This window comes from Aptenodytes patagonicus, chromosome 1 (genome assembly GCF_965638725.1).
Source record: "Aptenodytes patagonicus chromosome 1, bAptPat1.pri.cur, whole genome shotgun sequence".
NCBI classification, from domain to species: domain Eukaryota; kingdom Metazoa; phylum Chordata; class Aves; order Sphenisciformes; family Spheniscidae; genus Aptenodytes; species Aptenodytes patagonicus.
Genome location: NC_134949.1, coordinates 153,656,829 through 153,673,162, shown reverse-complemented (window position 1 = coordinate 153,673,162; position 16,334 = coordinate 153,656,829). Strand labels below are relative to the sequence as shown.

The following is a 16,334-nucleotide window of genomic DNA, read 5'->3' as shown; positions in this document are numbered from 1 at the left end:
TCATGCTTGTCTATATTTGTTAGTGTCCAAGAAATTTCATAATAAACGCATTGTTTCATGATCCTGTTGACAGCACTTTTCTATATCAGAGAAGTTAAGATGGTATTATCTTTGTAATTTCTTAGTTGTTGCGATTGTGGTGGATAATCCTGGGATTTGTTTGGGATGTTGTTAGTGGCTATTTATGTGTATTTCAACATACTTTTATTTGTTCTCTCCCCCACACAAAACAGGCAGCCAATTTCAGAGAAGGCAATGCTATTATGAAAGAATTACAGATTTTTTATTTTTTTTTTTAACTTCATAAAATGAATGTATTAATGTTTTGGATTTAGGTTGGAATTCAGGTACAGCAGTTAGTTCCCATCAGTAAAACCACTTCAGCTTGCTCAACAGTACAGTCTGGACACTTACCTGGTGGATCACATTCAGTTATTGATCTTTTTCATGTTCAGAAAGCAAAAAAGTGCTCAGAAGAAGAACGTAAGGAAGGTCAGTAAGCTTTGTACTTTGCATGTGTGATAATGATCAGTTCTGAAGGGCTCCAACATAGATTACCTTTTTGAATACTTATTCAGCATTATACCGGTACAATTATTTAACATAAACTCTTTGAGAGTGGATTTTGCTGCTGCAAATGAAAATGCTACAAATAAAACTTTGTATAGGATTATTCCGATCATTTTTAAAAGTTAATAGTAACAAAGGATAATTTAAAATAGAAAGTGTTATAATTATGCTATATATTGTATAAACTATTTAGCAAAGAAAACTGGAAATTAGCTTTACTGTATCTTGAATCTTCAGAGTATTTTTAACTATTAGATGATCATTCTGTATTTTGTTTTCATATGTATAGTATTTGTGGCTGCTATGGACCTTGAAATATCTTCTGATTCAAGAACTTGCACTTTTCTTCCATCTCGCGGTACCCATCTCGCATCTGGTCTCAATTCTAATGTTAACAACACTGAGTCTGCTGTCAAATGGAATGGCGTACATTCTCCTATCAGCGTAAAATCCAGGCTTAATTTGAGTATTGAGGTTCCATCTGCTTCCCAGGTAAAATCTGAGAATATAAAACATCTGCAATATATTGTAATAACTTGAGATTGTTTGTCTTATTTGGATAGAGCAGGAAAAGTTACATTACACGTTTTTTTAAACAGAAAGAGCTCTAGTAGAGTACGATGCACAGTAAGAAACTGTTATTGATGCAAAACTATTTTGCCTTAATAAAAGGATTTTTACAGAGCAGACATTTGTAGACTAACTCATAAAAGGTTATATTTTTTCAAAGGAAAGAAATTTAATTTTCCAGTATCTTTTTCCCTTCCCATCAGTTGCCAAAGGATTGGAATGGAACAGGAATGGAAAAGGTGCCGAGGATGAAATAGTAAAAAACATCACCTTTCACAACCAAAGCCCAGAGCCTAATTAGAAAAAACACGAAATAAACTTTAGGAAAACTTCCATCATATGATTATGATACGATGCAGATTTGTAAATTCCCTTTTCTTACGTTAGCTCTTAAAAATTGTTTCTGATTAACTTAATCACTGATGAGTGGCTCAGGAAGGATTTTGACAAGTACTTTGTGTCATTTTCATGAAGACAGAACTTCTAGTTTTCCATCCGTCTTTATGGCAGCACTGTTCTTTGCCACAGATGCCAATAAATGATAATCAGGTAGTCTTCTCCACATAATTTCTTAAAATCATGTATTCGATACCAGTCTTTAAATTACACTATAAATCTGCCTTCAAGCTTTAGTCAGTGAGAAGGAACTGAACGGCAACTAGTCTTACTCGTATACTTTTACAATGGCTGTGCTCTAAGTTTCTGTCTAAAAGAATGTCAAAGTCGTATTTAGATTTAATTATTCATCTTCCTGTGTTTTTTCAAATTTTCTTCAAATAATATTGAAGCTAAGATGCACACAACATTTGTACAGAATATCACCTTTTAGATGAGAGGAGGACAATCTTTATTTAAGTAAAATATTTCTGTGGGGTTTGGGTTTTTTTTTTTGTGTGTGTTAACAAAGGAAGAGCCTCCTTATTTCCATCCCACGTTATTCAAGCAGACATCTGTTATAAGGGTCTGCTGTGAGCAAGGTGCACTGAATTCTGTAGGTATCTCGGGTATAAGCAGATTTACATGCTTTTCTGTAAAAATCTGTAATTTTAATTTCTGTAATTTAAATCTGTAAAAGCCTTTGTTGGTGTTCTGTTAACGGCTTTACCAAATATTTATACATTTTTAGAAGCCAGTTATGCTTTTGGCAGAAAACTGTTTTTTCCATAATGCAATACCCAAGCTAGCTCAGGATCTAAAAGCAACTTGACTGAACAATGTAAAGCTCCATATACTCAGATTCTCCTATAGGAGGAATATGTATGAACAAGCAAAAAATGCACTAGCTGTGCAGTACAGTTCCTAAAGCTTTGGTGGCCTTATGGCACAATATGCTTATCTTTCCTTCTGCTTTATAACCATATTATAATATGGAATATAATAAGGAATACGGTACAGGGGAGGAGTGGTGAGAGTTAGTCCCATACTGCTGTTTGTGTACTGTGTGCTAGGAAAGCAACAGCAAGATATTTTACACCCAGGATTTCCAGAAAATGTTTATAGAGGTATATATGTAGTAAATTTGGAATGAGGGAACACAAACAGAATGTAGAATGAATAACTGAAGAGATTAGTAATACAGACAGCTTTTGTCGAAACCTCTCAGTTACCATAAGCCAAGTATCTTTTCATAGATAATTTGCAGTTCTTCTCTGTAAATCCAGAATCTGGTCATAAACTCCAAATTTTCTTCTTAAGGTGAAAGATAAAGTTTTCTAACTCTGCCATGGAGTCTCATTTAGCAGAACTTTCAGGCAAACACTGGCATTTATCTACATAGTTTTACTCAAATTTTACTTGCGAGAAAAATGGTGCTGTAAATCTGCTTGTCAGTTACATTCATTCTGTCACTCGTGCAGCTGTCATTGTATACAGCAACTCCTAGGTACTGAGGGGTCATTTCAGTTGTTTCAAGTCGATAATTGAGGGTAAGTACCAATTACGGCAAGCAAAAATTTGAATCTAAAGCTTATTTCATTATCAAAATCTGTGACAAGAGTCTGACAGTATGCAAACATACATGATACCATTAAAGTAAATTAGTAACATGATCCTAGAACTATATAAAGAAAGAAATTAATTGCTTACTGCTTTGTACCAGACACCAATTTAGTATTCGTATCAACATGTTGCCTATATAATTTGAACTCAGAATTTGGGTTTCCTTATCATTAGGTAGTTGTAGAGGAAACCTTAGATATGATTTGTGATGAGAACACTGAACATTGTGAAAAGATAAAACTGAGCATTCATATTTACTGAACTACTTAGTCTTAAATGATATTTTTACATTTTGCTGCTGCAGAGTGTAACTGTCAGGTTCCTAAGTATGTTTGCATACACAGATTAAAATTAATATTTTTTTGCTAAAATTCAAAACTGTAGAACTAGTTTTTGAGTAAAATTAACTCTGTTCTCTATTCCTCAGAGAAATCTAAAAGCTTTATATATTTGCAGCTAGATAAGTCTGTGCTCGAAGCTCTGCCGCCTGATCTCCGAGAACAAGTAGAGCAAATATACACCATTCAGCAAGGAGAGAATTACGGAGATGGCAGAAAAGAGCCAATAAATGGATGTAACACTGCACTTCTGTCACAACCAGTTGGAACAGTGCTTTTACAAATACCAGATCTCCAAGAACCAAATACCAATATGGGAATTAATGTGATAGCCTTGCCAGCTTTCTCACAGGTAGGATGTTTGCAGGGTATCAATAAACATCAACTTCCCACCTATAGGAACAGTTAACAGCTTTTTCTTGAGACAGCATTACTAGAATCTATGACTTACCAAATTATTTATGGTCCTTTAACATCTTAAAAAGTCTGTGCTTTTAAATGTAACTTGATCTATCACAAACATAGTATGATCGTATTTATTAAAGATTTATAGGCATCAGTATGCCTATGTTTTTGCTGTTGTTTAATGTAAAACCTCCTCATTTACCCTTTGCTTTGCAATCCAGTGTGTAAATAGCCTTTTTTCTGCATTGCAGCTGAGTTACACTGCACCATCAGTCTGAAGCAGTCCTAAAATCTGCTTAGCTAGTCACAGGAGACTCACTCTGTTTAAGGGGATGTTTTGATGGTGTAAAGCCAACCTCTACTAGCTTCTGTAGATGTGATTGTTTATATCACATTCTTGGGAGAGAGGCAGGCATGGCTAAAGATCATGAATGTCTCCATAATTTTTAAATGAGCTCATATACAGCATGTCCAGGATGGGGAAAGTGCAAAGTTGTTTCTCAAAATAGGGGCTTGAAGGGGGAGCAGTAATGATGCTTCTAATTATATTCCACCCGTCAATCCAAGATGGTGCTGAACAAATGTAGGGTAAAAGAAAAATAAAAATCAAAGATTGGATTACCCAGAGATATAATATCTTTCATATGCATCATTTAAAATAGAGCAGTATTTTTATTTTTCTATTTGCTGTGCCATTGCTCCATTGCAGTACTCAAACAAAGCGATATCACCGATCAGATTTATAGAGAGATATTTGTTGCTGTTTCTAAGGCATAATGCTGCTTAGCTGACAAAGAATCCAGAGAAAATTAGGTAGAAATTCCTGACCTGTTTTCAGTAAATAATAGTTAATGCATAATTGTTTTTTAGAAGATGTGTAGTCTATTATACTACTAAAATTTGGTTCAAAACCAGTTGTGTCAGTTTTTATTACTGAATTGCAAAGTTGGGTTTCCTCTATGGAGATATTGTGCGAATAGTATATGAAATCTCCGTGCCCCAGCTGTTTTAAATTATGTAGTTACATTTATTCATAGGCAAGAGTTTATCTTGGACTTGTGTGTTAAATTATGTTGTGCTTTAAAGTACACCCCTCCACACTTGTTTTACCACTCAGTACTCTTTTTCAGAGTAAACTTTAACTGCATATGGCTTTCTATAAAAATTACATTTAGTTTGTGTTTATGCTTTATCTATTGAGATTTGATTGTTGTTTCTTTATAACAGCATTGCTTTTTGAGATTGTCTTAGAAAGACCTAATTTACACACTCAAATGCACTGGTTTTTCTGTCTCTATCTCCTAATGCATTTTGTGACCCTTACTTGATCCAAAAATGTCGGCTTAGCAGAGCGGCCTTTTTGTTTGAAGTTGTAGTTCAAAAAGAATTGGCTACTTCCTATTTATTTGTCGGAGATATCCATACTGTCTATTTTAGAATGCCTTATGCTTGTACTCCAAATTTTCTCCTGAAGACCATTCAGCTTTCTTTATTGGCAAAAAGAGAACTAAGATTTACAGGTTTCATTTTCTGTTAGGTCCAAGTTTAATACCTAGAATAATATGGTTGAATAGCTTCCTTAGGCTTGGAGAAAAAAAATGCTAAAACCAGTTCATTAATACGGGAGGATTTTTTTCTGTGTTAAAATCAAATGTGAACTTAATTGAAAAATATCATCTTTGTCTAAATATAGTTTGACACAATTTTTTTTATTGTTAAAGTCTTTGTGGGAATGTGTATTGTATGAGTGCACACAAACATTTAAGATTACTTTCTTTCAAATGACTCTGAACTAAGTAGTAACAGGTTTCAGGTATAGAAATATTGCAAGCCACTCCAAATTGAGTGCTTTAGCTACATCAACTCAGCAAATGTAAATTATGCCCTGCCATCTTTCTATAACTTAATTAGGCTTGTTTTTCAACCCTTCGTTCCTTTTGTCTGAACTGTGTTTTTATGACCAGGTGCCAAGTTAACTGGCCGATAGTGACTTATTCATTGGAAAACGTGTGGAAAATGTCCTTTGCTGGGTGAGGTTCTCCCCTAAAAAGAATCCAGACAGGTTGCATTCATTTCCATCAGCTGTTGAAGTAATCTTAAAATTTAGAAGAGCTGTGTATCTCTGCCACAGCTGAATCCTGTAAAAGCATAGGATGCAAGAAGATTACAGATGCTTAGAAATGAATGACATTTGTAGTAGTGGAGTTAATTACTGCTGGCAAATTTGCACCTCGTCCGTACATTGTCTTAACATGGTATAGATTCCTTCTAAGGAAATTTATACAGCACATCAAAAATACTGATAGCTGTATGCTGAGGTTATACATGAATTTACAAAATCAAGGTTCTCCATAATGTGAATGTGATACAGCTATATGAAGGCTATATTAGGACACTGGCTGTACAGTAAATTACCCAAAACTCCAATTAATTAGTATAGGATTCGTATGAACTTGACTAATGGGTCTTCTAACTGAATTTTTACATGTTACACTTTCAGAGGGCAATGGTAGGGGGAATAACAAAAACGCATCCAGTTCCCTGTACTACATTATTTCTGCATGAATTATTAAGTGGTGTACACAAAAAACAGTGTTAATTCAGGGCCTCCCAAATTCCTCACTCTCGAGCGCTTAACCAGAGAACACTAACCTTTTTAAAATAGTTTTATTAAATAAAATTTACGTTTAAAAAATAACTTACGCCTCTGGACTTAATTGGCTACATTCCACTACAGTGCTTTGTTCTGCGCAATATATGCTGTAATTGAGGTCAGAGTTGTTTCCATTTCTTCCTTTAATTAGTGCATATTTTGTGTGGTGAAAAATTTGTGTCGGCACATGGAGTTCTAAAATCAGAAAAAATGTTGTGCTAAATTGATGAGTTTTACCTGTGGGAGCATGTTCATGTTTATTATCTATATAATTTAGACATCATATGTGTGAATAGCACAGCCTACCTTCCTGACATATATACATATTTTGGTTTAAAAAAAAAGTTCAAATCTCTATTAAAAATAAGAGGTAACTTTTAATGTATATGCATACTGATGTATAATAAATACAGTATCTCAGATAATGGTAGAAATTGTATTGTGCCCTTAGAATAGTAATAGTAGTTTTGAATAAATTTTCTTTTGTTTGTGCGCATCTCTGAATTTTACCACTGAAATGAAGGGCACCCTCCCACTGGGCAGATCTAATCCTCTAAATGATAGGTTTGTTTTTTTGAATTAGGTTTTGCAGATTATGAGCTGAAAACACTGTGCAATAATATTGGGAAACTCAGAATACAAGACTAGTCTGTCACTAATTTGCTACTTCAGACACACAGTGAGGGAAGATAACCGATAATACATGAAATTTTATTTTGTCCATATGAGTGTGTATGGCAATTGGCGACAAATGATTTCCTGTCTAGAATTCAAGCCCCTAGGACAGTTGGAAGGGACTGCGTTTTTATCAGTTGAACAAGGGGTGGACATCTGTGGGAGAAAGAAATGAAACCCTCTTGTGCTAGTTCAAAATATGAGGTAGCTGGACTAGCGTTTCCTGTCCTTAAAGAAGCGAGACTATTTCCAAGGATATTTTGTTTGAAGAGTGTAGCAGCTTCCAGGAAATAGAAGTATCAAAAGAAAAGGAGGGCAAAAGTCTGATAGTCACAGTGTTTGAGTTTGGAAATTTGAAGGGAGTGTTCTCTGAGTTAGGCTTAATTGTGCTGTTAATATAGCTGTACTGTGTATCAGTAGGTGGATAAAGATAGTGGTGAATAAAGTATGTGGATAAAGATGGTTAGTGTATTATAGGCCCATAAATAGTAATTTTATAAAATAATAAATGCAGAGTAGTATTAAAAGGAAGATGTTATGGTTTTTACAAGCTGAAGTACATGAAGAAAATGTATAACATATTTTACAGTGTTTCAGTTATATCTCATTTATTTTTGTTTGGCATAAAATGTAAATACCTTTCTCATGTGAGTGTTCTAGAGGAAAGCAAGCAGTGTTGATCACTGGTAAAATAATCAAATTAATCTTTTGTTACTGTTCAGGTGGACCCTGAGGTTTTTGCTGCACTACCTGCTGAGTTGCAAGCAGAGCTGAAAGATGCATATGATCAAAGGCAAAAGCAATCGGAGCAGCAACCTGCTAACACTTTTGGTGAGTATATATAGTTGTACAATAGTTTTGTATAGAAGTTGTTTACTATTCAAAGAGATTTATGCAACCCTAAATAACAAACTGGAAAATATAACTAAAGCTTCTATGAAGATGCCATGTTAAATTGAATTTCTGTGTTTATTTTTGGCAGACTGTCAGTTACAACCAGCTGTGGTCTCATTTTGCAGACAGATGCCTAGCTTTACTTAAATGGGTAATTAATTCAATTCATTGGGACTGTGGCCCTAAACGTACCCATGTCCATATGTTTGCAGAATGGAATCTAAACTTGATATGTCTTGTGATTTCAAGTATTGCATCTTCGGTATCTAAGTTAGTTAAACTATGTTCAGATAGCATTCTCATGGTTCTCTGAAACCCATAGTACTGGTATGGGTTTCAGGCAACTAGAGATATGATACATCTCACCATATGTCTGATAGTCAGACAGTTTTACTCTGAGCTTATCACCCAGGTCTCCTTTTTATAATCAGTAGAAAGAAATAAGATTAATTCCCTGTGCACATGCTTTGTCATAAAATAGGTTGGAAATGTCATTGGGTTCATTGCCAGTTCTGCATTATTATAATCAGACCTTGATTGCATAGTCAGTGGACTAATGCAGATATGTTAGTATGATGGAATGAGAGTGATTTCCTTGGTAAACTATGATAAAAGCAATTTGGGGGGCTTTTTGCTGCTGGTTTTGCTGATAACCACTGGTGGGAAGTCTTAGCGGGTATCTAGGCGGCACAGTGCTCTGACTGAGGCGAAGCAATTCGTTCAGTAGGCTTCAGATTTCGCCAGTGGCTCATATTCAAGCACTGAAATGCTTGATATTAAAAGGCTTATGAATAGTTGAGTATCCTCTGAGTGCACTACTGTCTAGCAGTGCTTTTCAAATACTTAAAACATTGCCCGTATCTGGAATGGCATGTGAGTGTTAAGTCGCTTTATCTCTAGGTTATGTTCTCCCAATTGATCCATAGATTTTTATGGAACATACAGAGTCCCCCTTTCAATGGAAAAGTATTAAATTTTAAATGTATCAACCACTGACTATTCCTGTGTTTTTCAGTGTCAAAAAATCCTTTCCTACACCTGAAGCATGCAACAATGAAAAATAAGAAAAAAATCAGGAAAAAAAATCCAGTCAGTCCTGTAAAAAAGATTCAGAGTCCTCTGAAAAACAAACTCGTTGGTAGCCCTGCAAAAAACATGCTGGCTACATCTGGAAGCCCACAGAAGCTAATAGATGGTTTCTTGAAACAAGAAGGAACAGCTGCTCAGGTAATTTTAACACGAACAGCTTTCAGTAAAGCTACGTCTGTTTCTTTAGCCTTAGCCCATGTTCACAAATGCAGCTTGTTTTCTTTACTGGATTCTTTACTAGACGCTTATCTATGTATATATATGGTGTTACCGTATTTGTCAGACTGAGCATTATCAACTTTTATATTTGGAACAGCCGGAAGCCGTTCCATCAACTTCAGATTCCTCAGGCCCATCAGCTCTGCAGACTGAACAGCCTGGTTCATTTAGGCCACAAGCACCCAACCTAGCTGGAGCTGTTGAATTCAATGATGTAAAGACATTGTTGAAGGAATGGATTACAACTATTTCAGGTATGGGATGTCATGCTAGTGATGATCTTGCACGCATCACAAGGAAAACTTTTTTTAGTAGGCTTTTTGTACTTTCTTCCTTCACTCTTCCTTTCACTGGATATTTTTCACAGTAATCTTGAAGTCTCACTGCCTTGCAATCTTGGAGTAACTTGATTCTTCCTACTCAGTTGTTACTCTGTGTTTTTGCCAGCTCCTGTTTCTTGCTTAACATCATGAAAATCTACATGCCCTCTCTTCAACCCATTTGTCAGGCCCTTGTCTTACGCCTTGACGTTACTTGTGTGGGAGGTTTTCCTTATTTTGTCCAACGTGTTACAACCACTAGGATGAAAGCTATTGAAGGGGAATTCCTCTTTCATGAAGATGTCATTTTAGAGGCAAAGGAATGCAGTTTTTTTCAAAATAACTGCTGGAAAGAATTCTAGAATAAAGTGCAAAAGTGTATCACCATTGCTAAATGGTGATTTGAATTTTAACATTATGTCAAACAATTAGCAATACCTTAATATCTTGGGAAATCTGACCTGTGAGATCCTTCAAACCCTGGCCATTACTATTCTCCTAAGAGTCTCAAAACAGCCATTCCATTCTAAATCCCTATTTCTTTTCCCTTTGGTTAACATTAGCTTGGCTGTCATTTGTTCTTACTGAAGAAAAAAAAGAAGAGGTCTACAAGACAGATATTTCAGGACCTCGCAGTCCTTTTATGTACACAACTTGTGATGCTGGGGGGAGGTATGGGAATACAGCGATTGTCAGATCAGCCCCTGATGTGCTAACACTGCAGAATTTCTTTCTGTTATATTCCAATGTTTCTGTGATCATATTCTAAGTATACTTAGAGAAAAGTTCTCTCTTTTTTTTTTTTATTACAGATCCTATGGAAGAAGACATTCTACAGGTCGTGAAGTATTGTACTGATCTAATAGAAGAAAAAGATTTGGAGAAGTTAGATCTGGTTGTTAAGTACATGAAAAGGTATCTCATTTGCTAGTACTTGTGACGTTTAGACTGGTTTTGTTAGCAGTTAAGCACTAGATGCTTCAATGTGAGGCCAGAAGCCTATTAGACATTCCATTGATGAGTGTAAATATTTTTCCCAAAAATTGGGGGGTGGAAAGAAGTTGGGCAGATAAAATAGGTAATTTGTGAAAAATTAATAGTAGCATTTAATAGTATTTGCTGCAGTCTTTTGTTTCCAGACAAAGGATACAGTTTTTGTCATTTTTGTCATTATTGTCCCTTTTCTTCATCCTGTTCTCACTCATTTTTCATGTCACCTTAGATCTTTCCTTTGCTTCATCTGATTTCAGTTCTCCTGCTGTATCCAGATCCTGTCTCACCTCTCCAACCTATTAAATCCATTTTTATTACTTAGTTACTGTGCTCCTATTACTCTTCCCATGAGTCAGGAGGCCCAAGTTCCATTTATGACTTGCTTACTAACCGATACTTAACTATGGAGCTCCACTTTCCGTGTCTTAGATCTGGAAAGTATTTATTTCACAGAATTAATCAACACCCAAAAGACTACAGCAGTGTAAAAACTTCACTATGCTTTTGTATTATGGGATGTCTTTAGGCCTCAGAAAATGCAAAACGCACAGTGCAGTTAACAGTTTCGTAGAATGCTATATAGTAAATTCCTTATAAAAGTCTTCAGAAAGCATCACGTCCCGTTCCTGGTCCCTGTGTGCGAGGTGTGCACTGATGGCAGTCTGTCTCTCCAAAGCCTGGTAACAAGCGGAGGACAAGGAATCAGGAGTTGGATGATACGCAGTTGTCCATATGATACTGATGTTAGGTCTTCCAAAGCTGTAAGTGCAGGAACCCTCTGCTCTCCTGTAATAGTGACCTAGAAGGGGATTTTGAGCGTACAGAGCTTCTTTGTTTTCCTTGGGCATTTCTTTAGCTTGCTTCTAGTAGCAGCTGAATGATAGAGGTAACTCAGAAGCTCTCTGTGGGCCTCCATTATTTGGTTCCACTTGTAGCAATAAACACCATACAGTGCCCCCAAAACCTGTTATTTAAATGTCTTAATCACCCTTGGCATTCGTTGGAAGAAAAAAGTAGCATGTATGTCTTGGGATGAGGATCCAGAAGCTTGCCATTTCTGATTCTTCAGTATGAGGTTGGTAGAAGGTCACCACTTTAATCGGAGGCTTACAACCACTGCAAAATGCTGACATTTACAAGCTGGTGTGACACCGTTCAGATGAGAAGTTTCATCATTGAGTGGCAGAGGAATCTGTGGCATTAGATAAGACTTGGTATATTCGAAGAGAGAGGGCTTTACCAAGATCGAATCAAAGCACCGTTCATTGTGAACTGTTGCGATCTCGTTTTCCAATACGAAGACCAAAACTTGCTGCAAAAAGGACTGGTTCTGTAACGGTAATTTTCTCCCTCTTCTTCCTTTTCCCCTTCAGGTTAATGCAGTCATCTGTGGAATCAGTTTGGAATATGGCATTTGACTTCATTCTTGACAATGTTCAGGTAGTTTTACAACAAACTTACGGAAGCACACTAAAAGTTATCTGAACTTGTAGTAAAGAGCTTGATGAGAGCCTGGAGCTCTCTGCTAGCTGTGCCATAAGTGCTTGTGAGGTATTTGCAAAGTGCATGATAGTAATGCCCTGAGTTTTTATAATTTCAAATTTCTTTTTAAACAACGAAGTGTTTTGTACATTTCTTTTCAGAAAGTGCCAAATTTGTCAGTATTGCATGTAAATAATTGTGTTAAAATTCTTTTATTGTAGTATAGAATCTATTTACAAAATGTTTGTTTATAAAGTTTTATGGATTTTTACAGTGAAGTGTTTACAGTTGTTTAATAAAGAACTGTATGTATATTTTTGTACTGATTCTATTTTGTGATGCTTCAGTTTGAATATAGCTAACCCCTTTTATTAAAGCTGCAGCTTTGATTCATTTCACAAAGTTTTACACAGTGACACTGTCTCAACACACGTAGGAGGCTGCTGTACATTCCCCTGGCTGCTTTCTGTTTCTTCTCCACTGACTTTATTAGGGATTTTAAGCTGAGGGAAGAATATTAGCTCATTTTCCGTTTCATCCTTCAAAGACGGAAACCAGCATGGCCCAGCAACTCCCAAAGCACACACGGTGTGTTAGCTGAACCGTAATTGCTCTCTGAGCTCTGTGTATTCAGGTGCACTGTTACCTCTAGAGATGTGTGCTCGTGGAGGAAAACAAATGGAGATCTTTAAACAGTTACCCAAAAGCAGCGCTGTTGAGGAGCTAGGGAGCAGCTAACGTGGAGCACTGTTTAAGCTTCTATCGGTCCTACGCAGGATAGAGCCGTGTTCCACTTTTAAAATACCATAGTTCTCCCCAGCCTGTGGCAGGCATTTCCTTTATGCAACGTAACAAAATAGGTCGTAGTGAGTAGCAGAAGTGAAATAAATAGCCCTATCTATTCGTGTGCGTGGTAGGGAGGGGTATGCTTGCATCGCTACAGTTTGTTTTGGGCAAGTCTGCTTTTTCCAGGTGTACACCAGCCTCGTATAGTCGTATTTGGCCCAATACGGTGAAGCAAGGCTGTTCAGGTGCCTGGAAAGAATGAAGACTGCTTGAACAAAACCTGGGTGGTAAGAAAAATCTTTTCCTTTTCTGAAGAAATGACTCGGGGGGAATCAGAAGTACCCCACGTAACCCTGGATGGGTGTGGACCCACCTGACTGTAGAATTGAAAGCTGGAATGCAAACTGGAGCTAGCCCTGGAGCAGGATTTGCGCCACCAGCTTAGCTGGAAGCATCTCCGCTACCACAGGGCAGGAGCTGCTGCACTCAAATTAGCTGCAGCTAACTACAGCTAGAGCAGGGAACGCTCTGCAGTCGCTGCACTGGCTGCAGGACAGGTTACAGCAGCGACAGCATTTTTTAGCCTTAGGTTGTGCCCTGGACTTCCCTTGTAATGCACACTGGGAGAGGTACCAACCTGGCAGCCTTCTGCAACAAGGTGATGGAGGAGGGAAGGGTAGCAGACGTTGCTTCCCTTGGCTTTAGTAAGGCTTTTCATAACACCTCCTGTAACATCCTCATAGGCAAGCTGATGAAGTATGGGCTAGAGACAGGGATGTGGATCAAGCACTACCTGGGCAGGCAGGCCCTGGGCGTGGTGATCAGTGGCACAAAGTCCTGCTAGAGGCCAGTCCCAAGTGGTGTAACCCTACAGTCATTACCAGGTCCAATCCTATTCAACATCTTCATTAATGACCTGGCTGTGGGGCAGAGCGCACCCTCAGCGAGTTTGCTGATGACACAAGATTGGCTGATGCGGCAGAGGGCTCTGCAGCATCTGGAGAGACAAACAGGCTGGAGAAACGGGCTGGTGGGAACCTCGTGAAGTTCAACAAGGAGAAGTGCAAAGTTCTGCACCCGGGGAGGAGCCACCCCAGGCACTGGGGGCCAGCTGGCCAGAAAGCAGCTCTGCAGATAAGGCCCTGTGGGTTGCTTGAACCAGCAGTACTCGCTCACAGCAAAGGCGGCCAACAGCCTCCCAGGCTGCATGAGGAAGAACATCACCAGCAGGTCGATGGAGGAGATTCTTCCCCTCTGCTCAGCACTGGTGAGACACACCTGGCCTGCTGGGTCCAGTTCTGGGCTCCCCAGTATGAGAGGGGACATGGGCATACAACGCAGGGCCACAGAGTTGCTTAAGGGAGCAGAGCTTCTCTCTTAATACAAGGAGAGGCTGAGAGGGCTGGGACTGTTCAGCCTGGAGAAGAGAAGGCTGGGCGGGGGGGAAGTCTTACCCACATGTATAAACACCTAATGGGGGAATAAGGAAGATGGAGACAGACGTTACTCTCTGGTATCAAGTGAAAGGGCATGAGACAGCAGGCACAAACTGGTCCAAAACATACAGCCCACACACGCCCTGGAACAGGTTGCCCACAGGAGTTGTGGATCCTCCATCAGTGGAGATGCTCAAAACGCAACCGGACACAGTCCTGGGTAACCTGCTCTGACTGCCCATACCCTGAGCACAGGGAGGGGTTTGGACTTGGCAGCCGCAAGAGGTCCCTTCCAACCCCAACCAGCCTGTCACTGATTTTTCCAGCTCAAGTTAGCTTGTTGGATATCTCTCTATATAACCGCATCTATTTGTAGATGTCTGTCTACAGAGGGAGAGGGACCGTACCCGAGTCAAGTTCTCTAGGTTTCCACTAGGTTCTAGTTTGGGTCTTTCAGAGCCACTTTAGTTGCTGCTTTTGAAGCTGCCTTTTTCTTTTTTCCCCATTTAAGAAAATGGACATGCTAACTGTTTACACAGAGGAATAGTTGCTGAAATTCAAGCAAGTATTTTGCCAATTAGGTTTCAGGTACACAGCTCTGGTTCTGTGAGTGCTGCTCAAGACATACTTGAAAGTAGCTTTTTAAAAAAAAAAAAGTCTATTTGTAATTATATTTTCATTCCCCCTTAGTGATCCCTGCTTCAGCCCTTAAGTATTACATTCAGTCATCTGCTTTCTTAAAGCCTTTTAGTGAAGGTATTTTGTAAGTTCCACAACAGCAACCTGCATGAGCAGCATGATCCTTTTCCCAGAGTTTCTACCTGTGGGAGGCACACCCTTCCACATTCGAGGAAACAATCAAGAATACATCAAGACCACAATGTTTGACAGACATCTGGGTTCTTAAGTTAAGAACTTTTTATTAGTGTAGTTTTCATGATTGCATAGTTTGCAAAAGAAAATCATAACAATTAAATGCAGTCTCCTCACCGTGATCGTTCTATTCCAAACCACCGACACGCCCGGTGATGTGAATTTGCACCACGCACCACCCATACTGAGAAGGGCCTTTTCAGTAGCAAGTTTAAAGTCTAACAAACCAAAAAAAAAAAATCTGGTAATTTAAATTCCATTGCCAAAGGAGGTAAATTAAGTCTTCCTTTGTAATGGAGTCCGCACAATCCCAATTATAAAATTCAGATTTTTCTAACAAAAGAAATAATCTAAGTGACAGCAGAAATCCGATCAAACTGCAAATTGCAAAGTAAATTCTTGTAAATATTTCAAATGCTAAAGATCTCAGCTACATGAAAGATCATTATCGACTTCGTTTCAGCTTGTGCTTTTGAAAAGTATTTCTTTAGCTCCTCTCACCATGAGCCAGAAGTTACCAGGAGACTACCTGATGAGAGATACGTCAAGCTCTCATCCACGGGGGAAGGAAGGATGGGAAAATGCTGGGATTACAGACTGACTCCTGGTCATCACAACGTTAACCAAACGCCCTTTGAACTGGTTCAGTCTCGTGGTGTCGGATGACTCAACAGCTCTGATGCAGCATCCAAAGTCACTGCTCACTCGCAGACAATCATTTTGCAGGTGCTTACCACAACTCTGAGCAGCAGTTGGAGAAGAGACGCCACATCTAAACTCCTCCCAGCAGAGCCCCTCTGGGAACTGTGACTTGCTAAACACCTGGCCTGCAACTCCAGCGCTTCGGGAACACGGTTAGAGACGTGAGCCACCGCAATCACCGCAACGCACAACGCACACGCTCCGCAAGGGGAAGTGAAGCCAGAGGAAGAAACAGCTTTGAAGAAACACCCTTGCTGGAACGCGCCTCCATGACTCTGCCAGGCAGAGAGAGGCAAGCCTCCATCGGGCACCTCCACGGCTGCCACAGCCC

At 38.7% G+C, this 16,334-nt stretch overlaps 1 protein-coding gene across 5 annotated transcripts in view; it reads left to right on the top strand.

Moving 5' to 3' along the window:
- Nucleotides 1-12,516, top strand: part of REV1 (REV1 DNA directed polymerase) — a 61,762-nt gene extending 49,246 nt beyond the window's left edge. For 4 of the 5 annotated variants that reach the window (XM_076359522.1, XM_076359501.1, XM_076359512.1 and 1 more), the window contains 8 exons: nt 336-492; nt 860-1,062; nt 3,595-3,828; nt 7,932-8,040; nt 9,119-9,330; nt 9,509-9,665; nt 10,544-10,646; nt 12,098-12,516. In XM_076359522.1, the coding sequence (XP_076215637.1) occupies nt 336-492; nt 860-1,062; nt 3,595-3,828; nt 7,932-8,040; nt 9,119-9,330; nt 9,509-9,665; nt 10,544-10,646; nt 12,098-12,209 (1,287 nt within the window). In that variant the 3' untranslated portion in view covers nt 12,210-12,516. The remainder of the gene's footprint in view (nt 1-335; nt 493-859; nt 1,063-3,594; nt 3,829-7,931; nt 8,041-9,118; nt 9,331-9,508; nt 9,666-10,543; nt 10,647-12,097) is intronic. The other variant, XM_076359533.1, reaches the window with a different exon arrangement.
- Nucleotides 12,517-16,334: the final 3,818 nt, after the last annotated feature.